We start from the raw sequence: 23221 nt of genomic DNA, 5'->3' as shown, positions 1-23221 counted from the left end.
TTCTCCCTCTCTTCTATAAAGACACAAAGAGAAGACAGCCATCTACAAACTAGAAAGAGAGTCCTTCCTAAAACCCAACCACACTGGCACCCTGATCTCAGACTTCTAGTCTCAAGAACTGTCAGAAAATAAATTTCTGTTGTTTAAGGCTATGGTGTTTTGTTACGGCAGTCTATGGTATTTTATTATGGCACCTGAGCTAAGACAAATAAGATGATATTTTCAGGCATTTGACACATATTGCAAAACTGCTTCTTAAAAAAGCACTTATCAGCTTATACTCTGACCCATAGTGCATGAAATTATTAATTTCCCTCTAACCTCATCAACTGTGGTCTTTATCAGTTTTTAAAATCATTTTTAATTTTATATATAAAGAAGATACATTGTTTTAATTTATTAATTTCTATGTTGTAAGATGACACAATCTTGCTGGTTACATGGGATCTTTCCGTGGGCCATGAAACTTACTGCATTTGATTCATTAAGAATATTTAATTGTGAGCTCTATTTATGAAGTGCCCCAACATGTCACCTATAAAGTTTGTAAACAGATGGTCTAATGTCTTTCATTTATTTACTCAACAAATATTTATCGAGTACTGGCCAGGTCCTGGGAATACAATATAAGCACAACAGAAATGACTGTTGTCCTAAAAGAGTTTATAATAGAGACAGGTATAAAAAAGAAAAATCAGACATTAAGTATACATTGCATTTAAGAAGGGCAAAAGTAAAAGTTCTGATGTACTTTGGATTTTGGGTAAAGATTCAGTTTGGGAATGGTATTTAAGCTGAGATGCAATGGATGAGCAGCAGCCAATCAGGTTGAACCTGAAGCAGAGGGGTTACAGAGAGGGTCCCAGGAGGTCTTCCATAGAGACGTCCAATTTTTTTTTTCAGAATGCAAGGTGTTATCACGTGATTTCTGCTTAAAGTATAGTAGACTGACTTGATGCTCCAGAAATCGCTCTTCACTACAAAACACCTAAATGTTAAATAAATTATACCAAAGGTACTGTTAAATGTTATGCTGTACTAATAACAAAGTTAAAAAAAAATTCTCCCAAGGGCAGAAACATAAAAATGAGCTGGAAACTGAAACCAAAGTAGGGGTGAATGTGAACACCAGGGCTGCCCTGGGGGCAAATGTTGATTTGAAGGAGACTCTACAGCTATGCTGAGAAGAATGTACCTCTGGGTCAGAGACCTACTCTGCATGGGCTGCTGAACCTGAGATGCCTGCAAATCTGGAGCCCTCGAATGGGTTATACTATGAGAGAAAGGATGGGCCAGAAAATAAATATTTTTGCAAAGGGGAGCAAACAAGGAAATCTAACTGTTTCTACAACATCTGTAGACTGAGTGAAAAGAGTCTTTCCTGAGAATCTGTACCACACACCTGACCTCATTATGCTGGGTACTACTTGTACAATTGAGGAATCTCCAAGATGGAAAATAAAATGGCTCCAGTAGCCCCTCCTATCACCAAGTAAAAGCAGAGCAAATTCTTTTAGGAAGAAAGTATTCTCAACCCAGGCCTTGCAGAATATCCACAGGTTAATCCAAGTATATGTACCTACTACAAAAAACTGCCAGCACAATAAGAAAACAGTGACGATGGCAAACAAAAAATCAGCAGAAAGAATAGATATAAACACCCGGAAATTTTAGTTATTGTAATGATCAGAATATAAATAATTATAGAAAGTCTAAAGAAATAAAAACCAAGAAAGGAATGAGACATTCAGAAATGAACAAATGGGTTTATAAAAGAACCAAAGAGACTTTCTAGAACTAAAAAAATTAATGATTGAAATTAAAAATTCAATGAGTAGGTTAAAAAGCAGATGTCATAGTTGAAGAGAGAAATGAGGAAGTAGAATAAAGGTTAGCAAACTGCAGCCCACCACTTGTTTTCGTGAATAAAACTGTATCAGAAGACAAGCCACACTCATTCATTCACATACTGTCCATTGGCTGCTTCTGCACTACAGTTAAGAGGGTCAAGTAATTGTGACAGACACCATATGGCCCACAAAGCCCAAAACCTTTACTATGTTTACCATCTAGCCCTTTACAGAAAAAGTTTGCTGAGTCCTGCACTAGAAGACAGAACTGAAAATACTACGTAGAGCACAACTGGAAAAATAAGCAAACAGAATATACATTAGAGACATTAAGAGAGAGAAAAGGTAAAATGCCTAGTACACGGGTAATGGTAGTTTTAGAGAAGAGCAAGACTGGAGGAGAGACAATAATTCAAGTGACAGCAACATTCCAGAACTGGTGACAGACATGGATCTTCATATCCCAATCAAGGTCAGGTCAAAGAAATTTGCACTTACCCAGTATCAGGGCAGATGGATCAGAAATCCACAAAAATCCCAAATAGAATACATGAAAAGAAATCCATATGTAGATATATTACCATAGTGAACCCACAAAACACAAAATAATCTTAAAAGTATCCAGTTAAATCCCCCTCAAAAGAATGGTCACTAGATTTCTGACAGCCTTCTTAACAAAGGAAGCCAGAAGAAAATGGAGAGCAATGTTCAACGTTCTGAGAGAAAATAGCTGTCAGTGTAGATCTGTATACTGAGCAAAATTTCCTTTAAAAAATGTGGATGAAACAAAGATAATTCCAAATAAAAGTTCACTACCTATAGGTGTTCCATTATAGAAAATTCCAAAGAATATACTTTAGGGGAAAAGGAAAGCAATTTCTAAATCTAGGCAAGTACTGAGTAAAAGATAATAAAAATAATATCTAATTTTTTAAATTAGAAAACAAACAAGGATACAAATAAAGTAATAGACAGTATAAGCATGTGAGCCAGGAAGTGGGTAAGGGGAGTGGAATGTTCTAAGGCCTTGCACTCTTGAGAAGGATGGGAAATGTGCTGATTAGCATAACATTTAAAATTTTAGCAACACACATGGTAAAATCTCAAATGATGGAAAATGTAAACCATTGAGTGGAAAAAAGATAACCAGGATGAAACAAAAAAGAGGCAAGAAAGAAACAAAATTTTATAAACATGAACCAAAAAGAAAGCCCAAAATAAAATGGTAGAATTTACTGACATCAAGACACGTGATAATTGTAGATGGATAAACTGACTAAAAGAACAGAAATTAAATCAGAATCTATTTTGATTTGATTTTTGCTATTTATAAGACATAAGAATGCAGAAAAGCTAACAGAACAAACATATCAGACAGATACCAAAAGAAGGTTATGCTAATAACTACCTAAATAAACTTTAATGCAAAATACATTGCTAATTATGAAAAGGGTCACTAAATCATGATAAAAATTTCTATTCACCAGGAAGATTTAATGTTTTTAAATTTGAATGTACCTAGTAAACAACCTCAAAATACACAAAGCAAAAATTGGTAGAAGGAGAGGACGAAAGCACATTGCAGCGGCAGTTTTCCGTTCACCTTGGTCCTAACCCCACAGATCAAGCAGCAAAAAGTTATTGAGAGCCTAGAAGATTTGAACTACACAACTCCTGCTTGCCCTGCCATGCTACAGAATATACATATTTTTTCAAGCAACAGGAAACGTTTACAATATTTAACACATAATTGGCCATAAAGGAGCCTCAAGTTATGAAGAATCAGTATCATGCAGACTACACTCTCTGAACACAAAGAAATCAGGTTAGAAATCAATTCTCAAGAAAATCACCCAAAAAGATTCACTTTCCTGGAACTTTTAAAATATACTCATAAGTAACCCTGTTTCAAAAAAGAAATTATAATGGGAAGTTAGAATTACTTAGAGTGAATTTTAATCGAATACATGATCAAATTGCAGATAAGTAATAAAAGCAATACTTAGTGGAAATTTAACCTTAAATGCTTATTATAGAAAGGAAGAAAAGCTGACTAGTAATAAGTTAAACAGCTAATTTAGGAATGTAGAAAAATAATCCAAGAAAGTAGAAGGAAGGAATAATAAAATCAAGGACAAAATTTAATGAAATGTTTGACTACATAAAGGGGAACCAGGGAGCTTTTAGGGTGTGGAAGTGTTCTGTATGGTACTAGGTGGCAACTACATGAACCTATGTGTTTGTCAAAACCCACAGAACTGTAAGAATAAATGGTAAAAAGAATGACCTTTGCTGTACACAAGCTTAAAGAAAAAACCCAACTATGTTAACTAGGCTGTGGACGGATCTCAGGATGGAATGCATATGGAATGCAAGTGACTCTAACTGTATTACCTGACAAAACCTCACTAAAGAGAGTGGGGGAGAAAAGAAGGTGTCATACTGAACTGTGGAAAACAGTGTTTTAATTGGAATCTCTAAGGCCAAGGACTAAAGGACCTGTACACAGTGTACTCTGGTTGGCAAATTTTGAAACTGCTGTACACGTATACAAGGGTTGAACAAATGAGTAAATGGATGGTGAATCATGGAAGCCAAGTTTCTGACTGTTGAAGAGAGAAGTTACAAACAAGCAAGAAAGGAAGGCTAACATGAGCTATGTGGTACCAGGCTAGAGACGGAGACATCAGTATGAACTTGTGGGTTAGTATACGTACATATCACCCAGCTGTGTCCACTCGGAGGGCCTGGAAGCAATGGCATGCCAGTAGCAATGCACACATCCATCGTCCCAATCTTGGTTTCTAAATATCATTCTCTAAGAAAAGGTATCAAGGCTCTTTGGAGAAAGGGCTGATTCTAAGGCTGAGGCAGGGAAAAAAACAAGAAGTACTTGGAGCATGTTTTAGTGCCAGAAGGTAAGAAAGTGCCCTGGCAAAACACAAAAGGATGGGGCGTATCAAAGGGAGTCAGTCTGAAAGAGCTCTCAATGGCTAAAGCTAGAACAATTTGAGTAACAAAAAAGTTGTCCATCAGATCGTAACCCAAAGTATAGAGTAACTATACACGAACCCACATGGATGTAAATAAGTGGTTGACCAAATACACAGGGGAGAAGAGACAAATCTTCCCTGCAGAAGAATTCCAATTACTACACATAGCCAGCCCTCCCTCCAGAATGTGGGGTTTTAATTCCCTTCTCCTCCTGAGTGTGAGTTGGACTTAGTGACTTGCTTCCAAAGAATAGCATATGGAGACAGCAAAATAATGTCTTTACAGTGGAGAAAGCTGGCAAAAACTACCTTAAGCAAGTGATCAAGGTTAACATAACCAGTGAGTAATGTCTTGTGGATAACATGTAATCTCAGAAAGAATGAGATGAGAGAGTATTTCATTTCTTAAAAAAACCTATAACCCCAGTCTAACCATGAAAATGTCAGAGAAACCCAAATTGAGGGGCCCCTGACAAGATATTTGGCCAGTGCCTTGCTATACTCCCAAGATCACGAAAAACAAGGAGAGACAGAGAAATGGCCACAGATCAGAAGAGACACGAGGACTAAACGTAATGTGGTGCCCTGAACTGGATCATGGAAAAGACAAAAAAGGCACAAAAAAAGAGAAACAGACAAACAAAAAACCCAATAGGCTTGTCAAATCCGAAAATGGCCTGGTGGTTAGTCAATAGGAAAGTCCCAACAGTGGTCTTTTAGTTTTGACAAATGTGCCATTGAATGTATGATGGTAACATTACAGCAAAGTGAACTATGGAAGCTCTGTACTAACTTCACAATTATTCTGTAAATCTACAGTTATTCTAAAATCAGAAAGTTTATTTTCTAAAAAAAATTAATAAAATGGAAGACAAAGAAGCAACGAAACTTAACAAAGCCAAAAACTGCTTCTTTGGAAAGACCAGTAAAGTTGTCAAACTTCTGGTAAGATGGATTGATGGGAAAAGAGAGAGAGAAGGTGAAAAAAAAAACAGTACTAGAATAAGGGGAGATATTTACAGATAGAACAAAAAGTATAAAGAGAACAATTTGAACAACTTAATATCAATGCATCTGTAAACTTCAATGAAATGCATTATTTCCCAGGAAATCACAGCCTGACAAAGTTCATTCAAGAAGTCAATGGAAAGCCTGATAGTTCTTTAACTACAAAATAAACTATTGCAATAAGTTTAAAAGCTTTGCACATACAGGTCCCCCAAGATCAGATGTTTTTAAAATTTTTTAAAATTTAATTTTAATTTTTTTCAAATAGGAAAAATACTTCTTTTTATTGATACATAGTTCATTTACAATCCTATATTAGTTTCAAGTGTATAGCATAGTGATTCAATATTTTGATAGATTATACACCATTTAAAGTTATTATAAAATATTGGCTATGCTCTCTGCATTATACATGACATATTTGTATCTTGTTTATTTTATACTCGGCGGTTTGTACCTCTTCCAGATGGTTTTAAAAATGAGTTAGTGATAAATCTTTTGAATTTTATACTGAACAAGTGGGAAAGCTCCCCAACTCATATTATATGGCTACACATAACCTGGGTCCCAAATCCTGACAAAGCAGTATGAGAAAGGGAAAAGAGCAGGACTACCACACGCACCAACATAGCTCAAACAACACCAAAGTGACTGGCAACAGTGATGGTAAATGGTTGGGAGAGATACATATGTAGCTTTTGGATTTTGATTGTTTTTATGCAACAGCATCACATATTATGTTCTTTAAAAACTTCAGTATGTTAGAAAACTACATGGAGATGCAACTCAAGACCCCAAACTCTTTTCCACACTTAACTCTTGATGCTAAGAGGCTCTAAAGGTCACAAGCTTGAGAAAAGCAACACCAGAAAAGTAGCTCTTGCTTCTGTTCACTGTTACCTTGATCTATATTCTAAGACATACTGACAAATCCCTGTGCTTTGTCCCTTCCTCAGTGATTTACCTTCAGTAAGCTCTTTCACGCATTGTTTTAGAAACATCCAGGAGTTGTTTGCTGTGAATGAGTGGTGTGCAGGGAAAACAGTGGAAACTGATTAGACCAACTTGGTAACTACTACCTGCAAGTTTTAATCTGGCAACGAACCGAGCCTGGATGATGGGGTATTTGGCTCCTGCTTTTGGTTGTGTCTATGCCACTGCCCCATCAGACCCACCACGTTTTCCAGAAACATGAAAAGCTGAGATGAACAGGGGGTAATGGAGACCCCAGAACCTCACCATGGCTCCTTCCAATGTTCCAATGATCATGGACAGTAGATGAAGTGAGGCACCTATCAGCACTTTTCCAGTTGTCTCTTCCTGCTTGACACTTGCCTAGAGTCTGCAGCCCTAACGACACTACCAAAGTTCACCTCTGCATGGTCAGTCTTTACAGAGCCATTCCCCAAAGCTTATTTAACTACTACATTGTACGTGAAATATCACCACTTGATAGTTAAATGATATCTTATCATTTACGAAGTGTTTACATAATCTTACTTCACCTATTCTGAAACCATATCAAGTAGGCAGCATTGATATTATTACTCATAAGGAACAGATGGGGAGACTGAGGCTCAGACAGGATCAACTGCTCAAAATGAAATACCTCATAAGTGGAAGAACCCAGACAGGAAGACAGATGTTCTGACCCCTGGCTCAGTGCTGTTTCCAACATGCGAAGTCTCTCCCCACATTGCTTACTTTCTGTCTTTGTCTGTCTTATTTTGAAAGGCATCATTATCTTTAGGACTGAACTCCAGGTTGGGTGGAGATGGATATTACTGTTGGGAGAGTGGGATTTGTTCTATAGTTCCTGATCGAATCAAAAAAGATTCCTCAGTGGATATTTAAAAGCCAGGCATTGACAATGGTCCCCTCCATCTTGCACATGTAGCACATGGGATAAAATCTGTCAGATCAGCCACACTATGTACGTTCAGTCTTGCTATGACATTTCATCCGGTTGCACACCTGTCCCAGAAGTGAGTCAGTCTCTAGATTTACAATGGGCATTTTTGATATTTATACTCAATTTCTCTAAGTCATGTATTGACTAGAATTAAGAAGTGGTAATGAACATTCTTGATGAGACTATTTGATGCAGTTATCTCTGATTTTACTCAAGAAATGCATCCTTGTCTCCAAAATTAGAGGCAGGAAGTTGAGGCATGATTTCTGAAGTGATAGGTAGGAGGTAACATCATCATCTCTGAAGACGGAGGTACGGTGATACGATGACTTGACTGATGCCCACGAAAGGTGCCTACTACTCTGTGATACGCCCCGGAATGCACAGAAAATAGGGATTATTTTGTATATGAACCACAGTCATGTTGTATCCCCTGTGCCTTGTTCTTGAAAGCTAGCACACCTGAGCTGGCTGCACTGCAGCTCTAAGATGGCCCTACTAAACCAGACAAGAGTCAGCGACTACATTGCGTTATCTTACATTTAACAGGCTCATAAAAGCCCTTTTGTGTTGCTGCTTTAGTTTCTCCACCCTCAGCCTGACTTACAAAACCAAGATATCTAACCATGCGTTTCAGCCTAGAACTTTGCCCCGTCGTGCATGGTCTCTGAAAGTCTCTTCTCTCCTTCCCGTTGGTCTCAAGCAGCACTAAGGCTGAGCGAGTGGCTGTGTTCACGGCCGTGCGCGGCTACCCTCCTGCAGGAGTGCGTCAGCTTCTGGCCTTGACTCGCTTTTTGCTTTCTTCTTTTCTTTTTCTCCCTCTTCCTCAGTCTTAGTACCAGCCAGACCTTTTCTGTTTAACTCCACTCTTTTATCCCTGAAGCACTCAGAGTGCTATTCAGAAAGGCTGTGCCCGCACCAAGGGAACACACCTAGAGCCCTCAGCGCTGTGTCACAGGACGCGCTCCTGGAAACTATTCAGATCCAGACAGCGCTGCTGTCCTTCGCTTCCGTCGGTAACAAAAGGCAGCCTTCTTTCCTTTTGAATTTTTGACAGAGGTAGTTCAGGTAATGAGCAAGACGACTCTTTGAATGTGTCTTGACGGATGGAAAAATGATCATAAAGAGAGACCGTGGCAAACACTGTAGAAGAGTCAGACTTGACAGTGACGGTATTTTTAACGAAAGTCTGTGTAAATATCAGATGCCACAGACGTGGATGAGAGAAGCTTATTTCCACAAGGGGAGCTTGCTGAGACTCAGAATATTCTACCAGTAAAGACACTGAGAGAATAATTACATACACACTGAAATAGCTCCACTTAGCATGAGGCATTGCAGCTCTAACTACCTATTTTTCACATTTCCCCTTCTCTGGCAGTGCACATCCTTGTGGCTGGCTGACAAAGGGAAACCTGTTAGAATAACAACTAATCAGTACTGAGACAGTACTTTCTAATTAACCAGTACCTTTACCTTACTATTTCCCTTTTTCTACATGAGAATGCCAAGATCAGAAAGGTAAAGTGATGTGCCCAACACGGGTCAGTTTGCAAATTTCAGAGCCAAGATTCAAGTACAGATCTGTTGCCTCTTTGAATTCCTTCAGTGTGACGGCGTGGTGTCTCTGAACGGCACCTGCTGGACTCTTAACATGATAGGAAACAGCACACCTTTCAGCTTATCTTGGAAGACTTGTACCCTCAGCTGAGTTTCAAATTTCCCTAAAACCTACACTCCCTTTCTTTTTTCTTACGCTCCGTGTGACCTAAACGTTGAATCAGAGCCTGACTCAAAATTCTGTTCTAAAAAGCCACCCAGAGATACCTGAATACATACATATTTCAACCTGGAAAGTGGGTTTGATGTGTAATATTAACTGTAATACATGCATAGACATCTAAACATACCTTGCGTTGCACTTTACGGTGGACCATCATAAGGCAAACAATAGTTTACAGAATAGAAGTAACTATGGCAACCTATAGATTCAAATCAGGCTGCCTCTGAGGCAGTGGCAGCAGCTCCCAGTTGCCTCAGTAACTTTCCATTAAAATGTGTCTCAAACACACACATGTGGGGGAGGGTGCACATTAGCGGAATTTCTGCTTAAGGTTCTCAACTTAATTTTACCTTTCTGTGTTAATGACTAAAGCAATCTGATCACACAGCACTCTCTGGGTCTGTCGGTTCCACTGCAACCTTCTTATTCTTTTGCATTTCAAAGTGCTGCCTAATACTGGGAGGCCTAGCTTTTGACACCCATTGTTCAGGAGGAGTTAAGACAGTCTGGCAAGGTAAGAGACAGTTTTACTACAGTAGTCCCTCACTTGGACTGTCAAAGAATATCCATGCTGTTGTCCTGACTGTCCCCTGCTTAACCTGCTCCCCACCCACCCCAAGATTTGCTGAGTGCAGAGGGTTTAGCTTGGGGTAACAGTGGCTGAACTCTGTAACACACCCCTCGTTTCCGAGGCTGAGTTCCATAATAAGGTGAAAGGCCGAATAGATTCTGAGATTAGGACCAGTCTTATTTTACAGTAGCATGAGAAAAGGCAACAGTGGGGATTTCAATAGGTACTTATTCTTGGACCCACAATGTGCAAGGTACTGTGTTGAGGTTTACAGAGGATAACAGGTGAATGAAGAGCAGTTTTTGCCTTCAAAATAAGATCTCGTACAATAGAAGCAGCCGTGTGCGTGTGTATTTAGTATACAAGTATAGAAGATAGAGTTTATAACTACGGATAAAAGGTTTCTTGTGTCTGACTGCATCAACAGAAGTCTTCTTAGAGGACTTTTGTGACACGTGACTGTGAAAAACTTGGAAAAAGAGAAACATTACAGGGAGGATAAACAGGTTGTCTGGGGCAAAGATTATGCAGAGAAGACCAGGACTTCCGACTGGGTAGCTGGAACATGATAGAACCCTGACACTGCAGCTTGCAATTTATTTTTAATTTATTAAGGAAACAACAATCACTGAAAGTTTTTGAAAGGGAGTATGGCAAAAGTTAATCTGTAATTTTGAAGGTGATTGCCAGACGACGGTGGGGAGGAGAAAGCAGTAGAGAGACAAATAAAGACAGAGAAGCAAGAAAAAATGAAGGTCAGAATTAGTGTAGATATCGTGGAAATGGTAAAAGAGAGACACATCTGAGAAGTGCTGTAAGGCAGAATGTTGACATTGGCAACAAAACGGGGCTAGGAAGTAAAAGGAAAAGAGAAATGAATGAGCCATTAATGGAAGTGATATTAACAGAAATAATAAAGTCACGTGTTCACTCATCAAGTATTCACTGAACACTTACTTTGCGCCAGGGGTGTTAACTTTTTTTGTCAGGCGCTCTGCTCGGAGCTAAAAGAGGTACCACAGCTGGTTTAGTGAGATGATGGATTTCACTTTAAACATGGGGAGTTTAAAGCGTCAGCAGAACGTTCAAGCTGCCGGTTGCAGAGAGAGATCTGTCATTGAGGATTATAACTGGGTTGCAATTATCTGTATAAAGAGAGGTCACCATTGAAGCTGTGGGAAGTGGCAAGATCACCGAAGTAGAATTTTTCACTGAAGTAGAAAAATTCTCCGAAAGAAGAGGGCAAGTTCAAGAACAGAGGTGAGGAGAAAACCCTATACCTCATGTGGGGTCTGGAGAAACAGGAACTGACAGCCAAGGGACGGCCAGAAGAGATTATAATAATAATAAAAAAAAAAATAAGTAAGAGGAGAGCCCAGAGGGCTGCACCCAGTACGAGGAGCGGCACTGAAAGCAGCACAAGGGTCTTGGCTTTTCCACAGCACCGACTCTCCCGTGAGAGGAAGGAGACTGAAGCTGGAGGAGAGGCTCCTGGGTGAGGTCCTTCGGCCACACCCATTCCCTGCAGCCTCCCTGGCAGGTGAGGAGCTGGGAGCTGGGAGCTGGGAGCTGGGAGCCGGACGCCAGCTGGGGAAATGGTGAGAGGAGTTTGGTAGGGAAGATAAGAGTATCTCGACAGGAAAATAGGACTTAAGACAATGTAAACTATCCCTTAACATTTTTTTTTGGACCATTTACAAGGCTAGTTAATTCTTATCACAGCTTGTGACTTCTCTTATTTTTATTTATTTACTTTTTCAGAGGGGAGTTAACTAGATTTATTCACGTATTTATTTTTTAGAGGAGATACTGGGGATTGAACCCCAAACTTCCTGCGTGCTAACAATGCTCTCTACCACTTGAGCTATATACCCTCCCTTCACAGCCTGTGACTTCTGAGAGTTACCGTCTTCTGTCTTTCTGATAGACCGGGCAGTGGAGACACAACTGGATGCAGAAACTTGCCTTACCTCTCCGAGTTAATAAGGATCACCACTCCGTTACGTTGTGAGGCTAGGGGATGCTTAGGCTTGTGGGAGGAAAGGAAATAGAAAGAGGGAAAGATGGATAATGGTGGAAGCATGATGTAAAAGGGGATGAGATAAGGAGCTCCGCCTTTGTGGGAGGAGCCCTGTCTGGTGAAGGTTCCCTGGAACAAGATTGAGAGAAGAGAGCGAGTCACATTTAGAGATTTCTAAGTTCAGAGGTATCCGGTTGTGGGTGTCTGCATTAGGTGAAATTTTTTTCCCTTTTGGTAAAGCAAGAGGTGAGGTTACTGGCTCAGAGACCAAAAGGGGACACTCGTTCCTAGAGTGTAGATTAGGGAAGGGGCTGGGAGGAGACTCCACATAAACTCATTGCCTATCTTGCTTTATCAATGAAAGCTTGTTCCACAGTGGAAAAGCAAGAATCATTAGGTACATACAAACCTATCACAAGCCCTCCCCAGACATACATATGCATTACAGTAGAAATATGGAGGACACTTGAGCTTTGCAGACCCTACTGCAAGGTGGTACATCAGAACTAAAAGGCAACTTCTAATCTCACAGCTATTCTCTCTCTGTGTTTCAAGTGGCTTTAATGGCAAAAAGAAACATAAAGTGCAGCCAACCTAAATCAACAGCATGTTGATGTACATTTTTCCTTTGTGGGTTGGTTTTTTTTTTTTTTTTTCCTCTCTCTCTGTCTCTTGCAAGAAGCATTTGCTATTTAAAATCTGTTACTAGGTGATCACGGTAAAGTACATTTTCCTCTCTTCCCAAGTCAACCCTCCACATTTCACTGCGTGTTTGCAAGTAAAAAAAAAAAAAAAAAAAAAAAAAAATACCTGTTGCCGTGCACGTGAGAGGCGCAGAATGCAAAGCTGTAATGGAGCAGGGTTGGGTCAATGACAGCACCATTTTCTGAATGTTCCATCAGTTCTGTCAGGTAGCAGAGATGTCTGTGACAGCCCCTCACGCCATAACGGGCACAGTACTCATCTAACACAAAGACTTGGCCAGGGCTAAACCAACCCTGTAAAAGGGAAAAAGAAAAACAAAAAAAGATTTTGCTTTGCTGTTGGCACTATGAGGCATTATAAGCAGAAGCTGCATTACAGTGTCTCCTGACTTTTTTTTATTAGTATGTTTCATATTGTTTTCAGAAGAGCTAGGAGCATCGATCTGGGAACGGATTTGGAACCCTGGCAACAGTACAGACCTCTCGTTACTGCCACAGTGAGCCATGGGCAGTGTTCTTCTCCACTGTCACTCAACATCAGTCAAATTTTAGTCACAGCATTGAAACTGTCAGTCACAAAGAATGACATTCCAAAAAACCCTTCAATCTCTATATGAATCAATTAAAGAGAACATGGTAAAACAGACATGCTAGCTGAGATTGCCCAGTTCCCAAAAGGATTTTACAAAGTAAATAAAGAGAATTTTAGTAAGTCTAGCAGGGACTACATGTGCTATTTTGGGATTTAAATATTGAGGATATTGTTCCCATTTTATTGTCCTTCTATGACCAATAGAACAAAGTTAATGTTTTATAGGCGTAGTTTCTGTCTCTCTTGAAATGAGATGTTAGGGTGGGGGTGTGTGTGGACTAAAACAGCAGGCAGCCTGCTTGGCTAACACGGGAGGACAAGGTGAGGTTGAGCTGGTTTATAAAATGTTTCAGTGGATTACATGGATTAATTCAAGATAAAAAAGAGAAAGAAGGGGGAATGGAGAGTTTTCCTAGGGGGCAGTATAATTGTGCAAGAGAAGGAAAAGAATCGTGAGAAATGCAGGAAGATGACACTGCAATTAGGGGGGGAAATAAAGGAAGAGGAGAAAAAAGACCAGAATATCATTCCTACGGCGATGGCGCAGGCACTGCACTAGACATAGTCTGTATATCTTTAGTATTTGGAACCATCATGCTTGGTAGGTATTATGAGCCCACATTACAGATATATAAGCTGAAGTTCAGAGATGGTCAGTGAATTAATCAAAACCATCCTGCAAATCAGCTGCTGAGCCATGACTTACATCCAGCGTCACCCTGTCCTTCAAACACTCTCTCTAATCGCACCTACCATCTAGGTGCAGTGGAAGACACTCTGAAGGGTTCTCCTCATGCTCCGTATACACGTGGGGTCATCCACATAATCAAAATAACTTCTGACAATTCAGTAACTAACCCCACTGAGTGGAATCCCAGAGGAAGGTGTTCCTTATTGAGGTTCACTCTGTGGGCTCCTCCATGGAAATTCATCATAGCGTTTTGTGATGACTCGTTTTACTCTCTGTGTAATTGTAAAGTCTGGGCTGGATCTGATTTCAGCTACACAATTACACATTGAATGACACTTTGTAAATAGTCTATAAGTGAATTAATGAACGCTCAGTGTGATCACGGTAGCACGCTGTTTCGTTTCTTCCTGTCTACTGAAACATCTCTGATGTGCTGAGGGCACATCCCGTCTAAAACCTTATTTTTAAGAAAGGGTAACTTCACTGCATGCAGCTGCCACATTCAGTAGCCAAAAGACTTAGCAGTGATAGAAACAGGCATGTTCTGGCTGGAAAAATTCCAGAGGAATTGCCACTAAGAAAATAAATCCTTGAATTTAAAGGCACATATGCTTCTTAGGCTATAGTTGAATGCTCACATTCTGAGGAGTCAAGTATTCCTTCCAAATGTAAATTATACTTTGTATCCTAAATTTTGGCTGGTTTAAGTACAAACAAGGTAGCAGTTTAGCTACTTGATCTAATTCCTTTTTTTTTTTTTTTGTAAGGAATTCAAACGATCTTCGGAGGCTTAGATGACACTAAAGCTTTCCTCTGTTACAAGAGCCCCTGTCATATTGTTTATCCCACTGATTCTCCCTTCTGTCCCTTAGGCTATCTTTCTAGGAACAAAAGAGAGACATGAACGATATCAACATTGGTGAGCAGAATTTAAACCTTAAGATGTCTATACAGGTGTCAGCAAATCCTAGCACAGAGGATTTTTTAATCTTTATCCAAGCCTTCTATTTTCATTCCGCCTTCTCCGGAGGGACCGAGAAACCACAGTTCAGCAGCGTCTGTTCGAGTCCATTCTCCTGTCTATTGAGTGGCACAGCAGTGGTCTTCAAGTGTATAATTTTCAAATTGGGAAGCAATCGATTGGGATCCTTTACCCCTAACTCCAACTATAGTTATTAGACGAGTCGTGGATAAAAGGTCGCTTCATGGCAATTATTTCTCACTTTTAAAAATCTTTCACTCTAACCTATAGTGGATGAGACAGACAGATTTGTACTAACCAAGCAAGAATAGGAATCATTCAGTCTGTGATCCAAAGTCTGCCTCTGCAGTATTCTAAAAAGGAAGTCATGGTCAAGCTTGCAGGGATTTGCAGAAATGAACTCATCCATCCCATGTTTCTGAAAACGGTCTGCATCTGTAAATTCAGAAAAGCATGTTTAATACATTTATTTTCCTGATTTAATAATGGGTAATGGTATTAAGTTACTAAAATTAATTAATTTAATTTTTATTTTCAGGTTTTTTTGGGGGGGCAGGGGGATTGAGTTTATTTCTTTTTTTATTTTTAGAGGAGGGACTGGGGATTGAATCCAGCTAAGCACACACTCTACCACAATGGTGGTTTTTAAACAACACAAAATGTATGCCTCATGATGACAGAAGACTATCCTCCGTGACATAAAATACGGCGCCAAGAATTCAGCTTATTAATGTAAATTGCAATTTTGGGAGGAGCTTAAATAAAAATGACAGGGAAAAATCTGCCCATCATTTGGCATGAGGAAATTTTATTTTCATTCAAAGCTACTTCAAATATCCATCTCAGAAATAACCTTTTTTTTCCCTGCCAATTTTAAGAAAAGTTGGTGCATTTAAAGTCTATATTTACTGAAGGAACTGCCTGGAAAAGAACCCAGGCCTATTCATACTAAAACAAAACAAAACAAAACAAAAAACAAACCACAAAGATGGCTTGATGCCCGCTTTCCAAATGGCAAACTAGGGCAGAAATGAACACACTAGCTTCAGCTGGATCACTTCCAGTCTTTTTTGTAGGGAGCTTTTAATGGGACTAAGTTTAATGTAGAAATGGCAATGAATGCTCTCAGGCTTCGAGTTTAAGACATACAAAAAAGGGAGCATCGTGTTTGTGCAAATATGCAGACAAAGCACAACGTCCCAAATGGCACTTCAGTCAAAGGCCCAAATTTATTGTTCTTTCCAGATTGCATCTTTCAACGCCTATAGACCCTGCGGGTTTATCAAAAGGCAAGCTTTTATGATTGCTTTCATTAATGGTATGTTTTGTCAAAGTCTTCAATGTGAGTTATTTGCTAAGGAGAGAGAGAGGAGAGCCACATACCACCCCAAAGGAGTGCTGGGGTGTTACCACATTAGCTCCGTTAGAGATGGTAGCGCATATTGGGCAAGCAATCAGTTATCAAGATAAAAGTGGGCTCTCCTCACAATGGTGGAGCCGAGGCTCCATTGTTCCTTAAAATTCACAGATAGATCCCATTTCTGGTCATCACAAGCAGCAGGGTCCTAAATGTAAGCTAAATGTAGTTTTTAAAAACCCTATATGGTACAACCCTAAAATTGCAAAGGAAAGGAGACAAAAGTTTATTGATTAAACCCAATTATAGAGTCAGGCTCATAATAAAACTCAATATTGATCTGTGGACATGATGCTAACATAATCAGTCACATTTAGATATTTAGCCCAGATCCTATTGATCCATGTCAAGTTCAACTTTCAGCCATACTTGTGGATGGGAGAACTATATAATTCAAGCTGAAGGGTCTTCAGAATCCCATGTTGAAAAAAAAAGATACACAAACTAATTTATATCTCACATCAATGACAGATATCAAAAGGTGACTGCGGCAAGCAAGCAATGAATGGCCATTTATTGATGATGTCAGGTACGAGCTTCGGCTCTTTGGGGAAAGTAGCATATGTATTCTTTTGCATTTAATGATTACTTACCTGAGAGATTAAATACATTACATGTGGTAAATTAGTATTAATTGGATGAACACTAAACCAAAGTGCTTTTCTTGAACTGAGAAATGAGACAATCCAACTTCTTTTGTTTTTTACTTATGTCTGATAGTCTTCTAATATAAAGTTAAATATATGATAATGTGAAATCATATTAAATGAGTAAGAGGCAGAATATTGAAAAATGCAAGGTGCACATATTATAAAATCAAAGATTATTTCGTATTTTAAAGAATTTGTCTTAGAATCTTCATCCTTCCATTTATGAGTAAAAAAAAATTTTTTAGTACCACCTTTATGAAATTAAATTACTAGTTTTATAAAACATCTGCTGAATTTTATTCATTATTTCTTTCTCCAGAGAAGGTCATAACAAGAAGTTAAAAATAACACCCACTAATGGTTTATCTGTTGAGAACAGGATATGTAATAAGTTTCAGAGAAAAAAATCCATAATTCTCCTTTTACTATAAAGGTTTGTAAAAGCAAATTCTTATTTCAAAACAATGGGTATACAGTCTTTAAATAAAATGTACAAGTTCCTGAAAAAAAAAAAAAGAGTCTATAGTTCATTTTTATGATTGTCATATTTTTAAAAATGAATTTACTTTATGAAGTATTTTTCTCATGAAATATAATTCTAAACCGTATATTTACTAACATGATAAGCCTTTCCAGATCGCACACATGAATGGAAAGGTACTTTTCCAGCAATTACCACTAATGATCAAAACAATATGCATGATAGCAATTTAAGCCACAAACACAGACTGTTTATTGACAATGAAAAAATATACAGGCAAACAAACCCACTAAAATTTTTATTAAGCAACAACAATCTACAATCTCTTCGGGGCTGTAATTCTATGAAAGTAAAATGTACTCTTTGGGATTATCCCTTCTTCAAACACAGGCTGTGAAGACAAGCCTCTCTACTCCATTTCTAGGTCTGATCAACACAATTCAAAATATTTTATGCAAATATACTTCACCATGCACTATTTTACCACTAGTTTCCATGAATTTATGAATAAAAATCAATTGAAAAGGCAACAGTTTTGATCACCTGTGTGAGAAATCTTTCACTTTAAAATTCTCTCATGAACTAAAGTAAAATAAGAAAATAACTCTCATTAAAATATCTAGTTTCTTATTTTTATAAAAGAGTATTTTCATGTAATTTTCTCTGGTCATAACGTATCTTTCTTTAACCATTAGGGTAACGCAGAGGTATCATCTGGATCAAATGGAAAACTTACTTTAAAACTGAGTTATACTCAATTATCTTCAATCGATGTTTATTATAACAAAAACTATGGTGACCAGTTTTAAACAAAATTATTCATGGCACTACCAAATGTTCAGTGACAACTCAGTTCAGTTCAGTTTGTCTTCTGAAACAATATAAGAAAATCATCCAAAGAAACCAACAAGATATGAGCTAAAACAATGTACCCGCAAAACTGTCATAAATTGTGATGATTAACCTATGGACTAAGTACAGATGTGGGACATGGTAATTGAGGATACTGGTGGAGAGTTTCTATGGTAACAGTTGGATATATGCTCCAGCGTCTTTAGGTGGTACTGTCACCAGGTGTGGTAAACGTGGATGGAATAAAACCCAAATTGAGAAAGATTATGATTCGCTATAGGTTTGAGAAATTATGGCACTTTATTCAAATGGGGCCTGAAATTTAAAATTTTTTCATTAGGGGAATAGCTGTTGGAAGTCAAGAGAAAAGAATAGTAAGTAGGCTGGCAGTACCAATTTAAACAGTTAACATTGACTTGAAAATAGCCAGCAGAGAAAGCCACGTGAGGTCTATTAGCAAGCTGGCAAGTCCCACTGCGGCGGAAGGGCTATTTGGTGGGTGCTGAACACAGCCAGCTCCTGTGTGCTCAGGCATCCAAATCCCAGGAAGGGCACTTACGTCAGAGTTCAGAACATGAGAAGGGGGAAAATTATTAACTGAAATGCTTCTCTTTTCTTTGTAACTGATGCTAAGAATGCTGTTTTTTTTTTTTTTTTTTTTTTTTTCCTTTTCCTGGTGGTGTGAGAGATCAGGAATATAAAAGGGAAAGCAGAAGAAGCAGAGTTGGGGGAAGGGGCGAGGGGGCCACTGTATAAGAGGAGGTCATTTATTAGCCTCTGAGACCACTCAGGAGCTCAGTGTCTAGGCCTGGGACTCAAGCACCAAAAGGACAAAGAAGAGGACGCTGCTAGCTAAGAGATTGTCTCCTCTGCAAAATCTTGAGCTAAACTAAGCAGCAAAGGGACCCTTTGAAATACAGTAACTTGTTTTAAAACTATCCTATGTTTAGGAGTTTGCTCATAGCTGCACTGACCACTACCCACATTTTATTAGACTTTCCTTTTAGCTCCAACTTTCACTGAGCTGAAAAATTCACAGCAAGTTAAAAGTAGCACGGAGACGTATCACTTCTCTATTCACAGCACCTGGACAGCCTTTAAGGGGAAGAGTTTAACATTTTAAATGTTTATGTAGATTATCTGGTTGGTATAATCATAGACAAATGTTTTATGCAGAAGACCTTTAACAGAAATGGTTGATAGATATATTAATGAGGAGTTTGTTCACACCTCTATTATTGATCCAAATAATTTCTTAGCTTGTTTTGGTAAATTGATTAAAAATGGATGTATAGATTTACACATCCTGCTTTCTGCAGCAAATAACAAATCAGTAATATTTTTATATGATGATAATTTTAATCAATACATACAGACCTATAATCATAGGCAAAGTAAGCCAATATTCAATATTTATTTGAAATAATATATTCAATGTAAAATAGGACATACTTTATAAAGGGTGAAATTTAACTTATTAGATGAGGAGAACTCGCTTATAAAATTAAATGTAAGTTTACACTCTGATTTAAGAATCTTTTAAAAATTTAGCTTAAAATTTAAAAGAAGGTAAGTATTCCTGTTCATTTTGACATTAATTTATTGTTGGAAGTCAACTAGGTCTGTGTTCTATTGTGTTATACAACATACATATTATGTTATATGCCTAAATGAGAGAAGAAATGAAAACAAAAAGGTGCCTGCATAGTATTTTGTTTGGAGACAGCAAAGAAGGATAGTTTAACCAAACAACGTCTGTCAGTATGGCAAAAGGCAGTGCACTATTTGAAGCTGAAAAATTGGGTAACACTCCCCCAACCCCACTTCAGTTCACCCTGTTCCCTAGAATTTCTATATGTCCCGTAAGTCAAAGAAACAAGGAAGTAGAACAGATCTGCTTATTGAATAAATCTATAAATACCTACCATAATTTTTAATTTAAAAAAGATAACATTGTTATCCCCAGTAAGTTAGATTTTATACATTTATTATTTTATTCTGACTATCCCTAAACATTCAGTATGCATAGTTTTAAAAATGAGCTTTATCTTTTTTAAGTTATAAATAGATACTTCAAAGAAAATTCAGGAAACAGAGGAAATAAATTAGCAACTAGTCCCTCCAATTAAACTCATCCACTATAAATATCTTAGGCATAATTCTACCTATATTTTGAAATTGTTTTTTGACAGAGTGGAAATACTATCACATATATAATCTGCATTTTTCCATTTAACATTGTAGAGCATTTTTTTGCATGCTATTGTAACAGCTTCATAGCCGTTTCCTTTATGCCCATGTGAATGATAAATACCAGGTTGTTCCTACTTTTCTGTTGTGGCAAAAAAGATATTTTTGTTTCATGAAAGTAAAGTTAATGTAAATATTCTGGGTTTGTCTAGAAAGCAGGAGACTGACACTATAAACAAGATCATATTACTTCAAAAAAATCCTATAACTACAAAAATTTTAATAGAGTAAAACAGAAAAAAAAACCATGAAAATACTTACCCTTACCAGCTATAGGTCAGCAAAGAAATGAGAAACATATTTAAATGGGTTAGGAACGTATATACTTCTAGTCATCTTAATCTTATGTTATTTTCTGTTTCCATTAATGACTCTAAAAGTTGTTCTTCCAAGAGATGATCAAGAAAGAAAAAAGAAAATAAAGAAGAAGAAGGAATAGTACGGGATTCAAGGAAGGGAGGAAAAGACTAAAGGCAAAATTGCTCTCTGGGGCAGTCCAGCGGCATCTCTGAGAGAGGTCACAGCCAGCACTCTCATTCCCACAAGGCAGAAACACATTTTTCTTTCTTATTTCCTCTCCTTTCCATTTTTTTTTTTTAAAGAAAGATAAAACAGCAAGGTCTGCTCTGATAGAAAACTTCACTAACAGCCCAGATTTAAAAAAAGCCCTTAACCGAACTGGAAGTTTGGCTTTTTAGAACAAGTACAGCTTCTTAAAAACAAGTCAGTCAAAAGGCTAGAAAATTCAGTTCCACTAAGACCGATCAATACATTGTTATCTAATAGGAAGGTTTTGTTAGAAGGAAATTATATGGATATCTGAATCAACCGATTACCAGATCCTTTATTCATTAATTCTGCATCTTGTAGCCATGATTTTAATGTTCTAGGCTCGTGATTTCCAACCACTTTTCCTGCCACTCTGTGAGATGGATGACACCTGTTGTGACATCAGCACACTCCCTGGGTATTCCTTGCACTTAGAATGCTAAGAAAAAATACTGGAACACAAGCGAATGAGGGAGACATTTTCCCAAAAGTGATTCTCCACTTACTGTAATTCAGCAGTTCTCAAATGGGGGTAAATCTTCCCCATCCTTGTCCCTGCCCCCTGGAACATTTGGCTATGTCTCTAGAGATATTTTGGGTTGTCAGACCTGGGGTGGGGAGTTTGGTCGTGGAGTGGGTTGCTGCTGGCATTTAGTAGGTAGAAGCCAGAGGTGATGCCAAATATCCTATAATACACAGAACATCCCCCCTCCCTCCAAACCCCTGAAACAAAGAATTATCTGCCCAAAATGATAATTGTGCCGAGATAGAGAAATATTGCTCTAACTTACAAAGAAAATAATCTTCTGTCAATATGGGAAAGAAAGAGAAAGAAAAATACCATATGATATCACTCATATGTGGAATCTAAAAAAAGAGGACACTAATGAACTCATCTACAAAACAGAAACAGATTCGTAGACATAGTAAACAGTCTTATGGTTATCGGGCAAAAGCGGTTGGGAAGGGATAAATTTGGGAGTTTGAGATTTGCAAATGTTAGCCACTATATATAAAAAAAGATGAACAAATTTCTTCTGTATGGCACAGGGAACTATATTCAATATCTTGTAATAACCGTTAATGAAAAAGAATATAAAGATGAATATATGTATGTATATGCATGACTGGGATGTTGTACCCCACCAGAAATTGACACCTTGTAACTGACTACACTTCAATAAAAAATAAACAAACAAACAAAAAAAACCAGATTAACCCTCTCCCTGAAATAACTAAAATTTCATGAAAAAATATTTTAAAAGTTCTCAAAGCTTTGGACATCATAAAACATAGAAAAGTGATTCCTGAGAGGCAGGGAACAAAATATGATGAGCCTTATAGTTGATCAGGTTAATGCCAGGAGAAACTTTCAAAGCTGTGGCTCAGGGAAGAAGAACCCAGAAGAGCTAGGGGTCTCCCTGAGCTGAGTAGATGGAGCTGACAGTTCAGAAAAACCAAGGCAGATGGAGTTTGCAGGAAAGAGTCCTGTCCTCTCTCCCCGCCACGTTCTCTAAGTCACTGACCACCCCTTGCACATGAGGCAACAGTCTGAGGATGGGGAGAAAACCACCCTGAAGGATCAGAGGGGACAGTGCCCCAAACTCGCACAGGGCCTGTAACAGTGCTGGTTCCCAACAGCCAGAAGACAAAAGCCCACATTTCACCGATCATCAGCGGGGAGCCTTAAGAGGAATCTTGGTCCAGAACTGGAGACAATTAATCCTCGACTAGAGGCTACTTGGTCCCACCTGACAAAACCTGAAAGGATCAAACTCCTTGCAAGTCATTTAAATGTGTCCTAGAATAAAACTCAAGAACATTTTCGTGGAGAAAACCACAGCAAGGCACATCATAATCAAATTGCCAGTGTTCAAGAGAAAACCTTTAAAGCAGCTAGAGGGGGAGAAAAAACA

The 23221-nt window shown here is 38.3% G+C and overlaps 1 protein-coding gene across 6 annotated transcripts in view; it reads right to left on the bottom strand.

The window, feature by feature from the left end:
• CADPS2 (calcium dependent secretion activator 2) overlaps window positions 1–23221 on the bottom strand; it is a 449680-nt gene that overhangs the window by 122087 nt on the left and 304372 nt on the right. For all 6 annotated transcript variants that reach the window (XM_074367152.1, XM_074367154.1, XM_074367149.1 and 3 more), the window contains exons 12-13: window positions 15405–15541; window positions 12948–13135 (exon numbers count right to left, since the gene is read on the bottom strand). In XM_074367152.1, the coding sequence (XP_074223253.1) occupies window positions 12948–13135; window positions 15405–15541 (325 nt within the window). The remainder of the gene's footprint in view (window positions 1–12947; window positions 13136–15404; window positions 15542–23221) is intronic.

This window comes from Camelus bactrianus, chromosome 7 (assembly GCF_048773025.1).
Source record: "Camelus bactrianus isolate YW-2024 breed Bactrian camel chromosome 7, ASM4877302v1, whole genome shotgun sequence".
Taxonomy (NCBI): Eukaryota; Metazoa; Chordata; class Mammalia; order Artiodactyla; family Camelidae; genus Camelus; species Camelus bactrianus.
The sequence above is the reverse complement of the archived record's forward strand: the minus strand, read 5'-3'. Positions and strand labels throughout refer to the sequence as shown.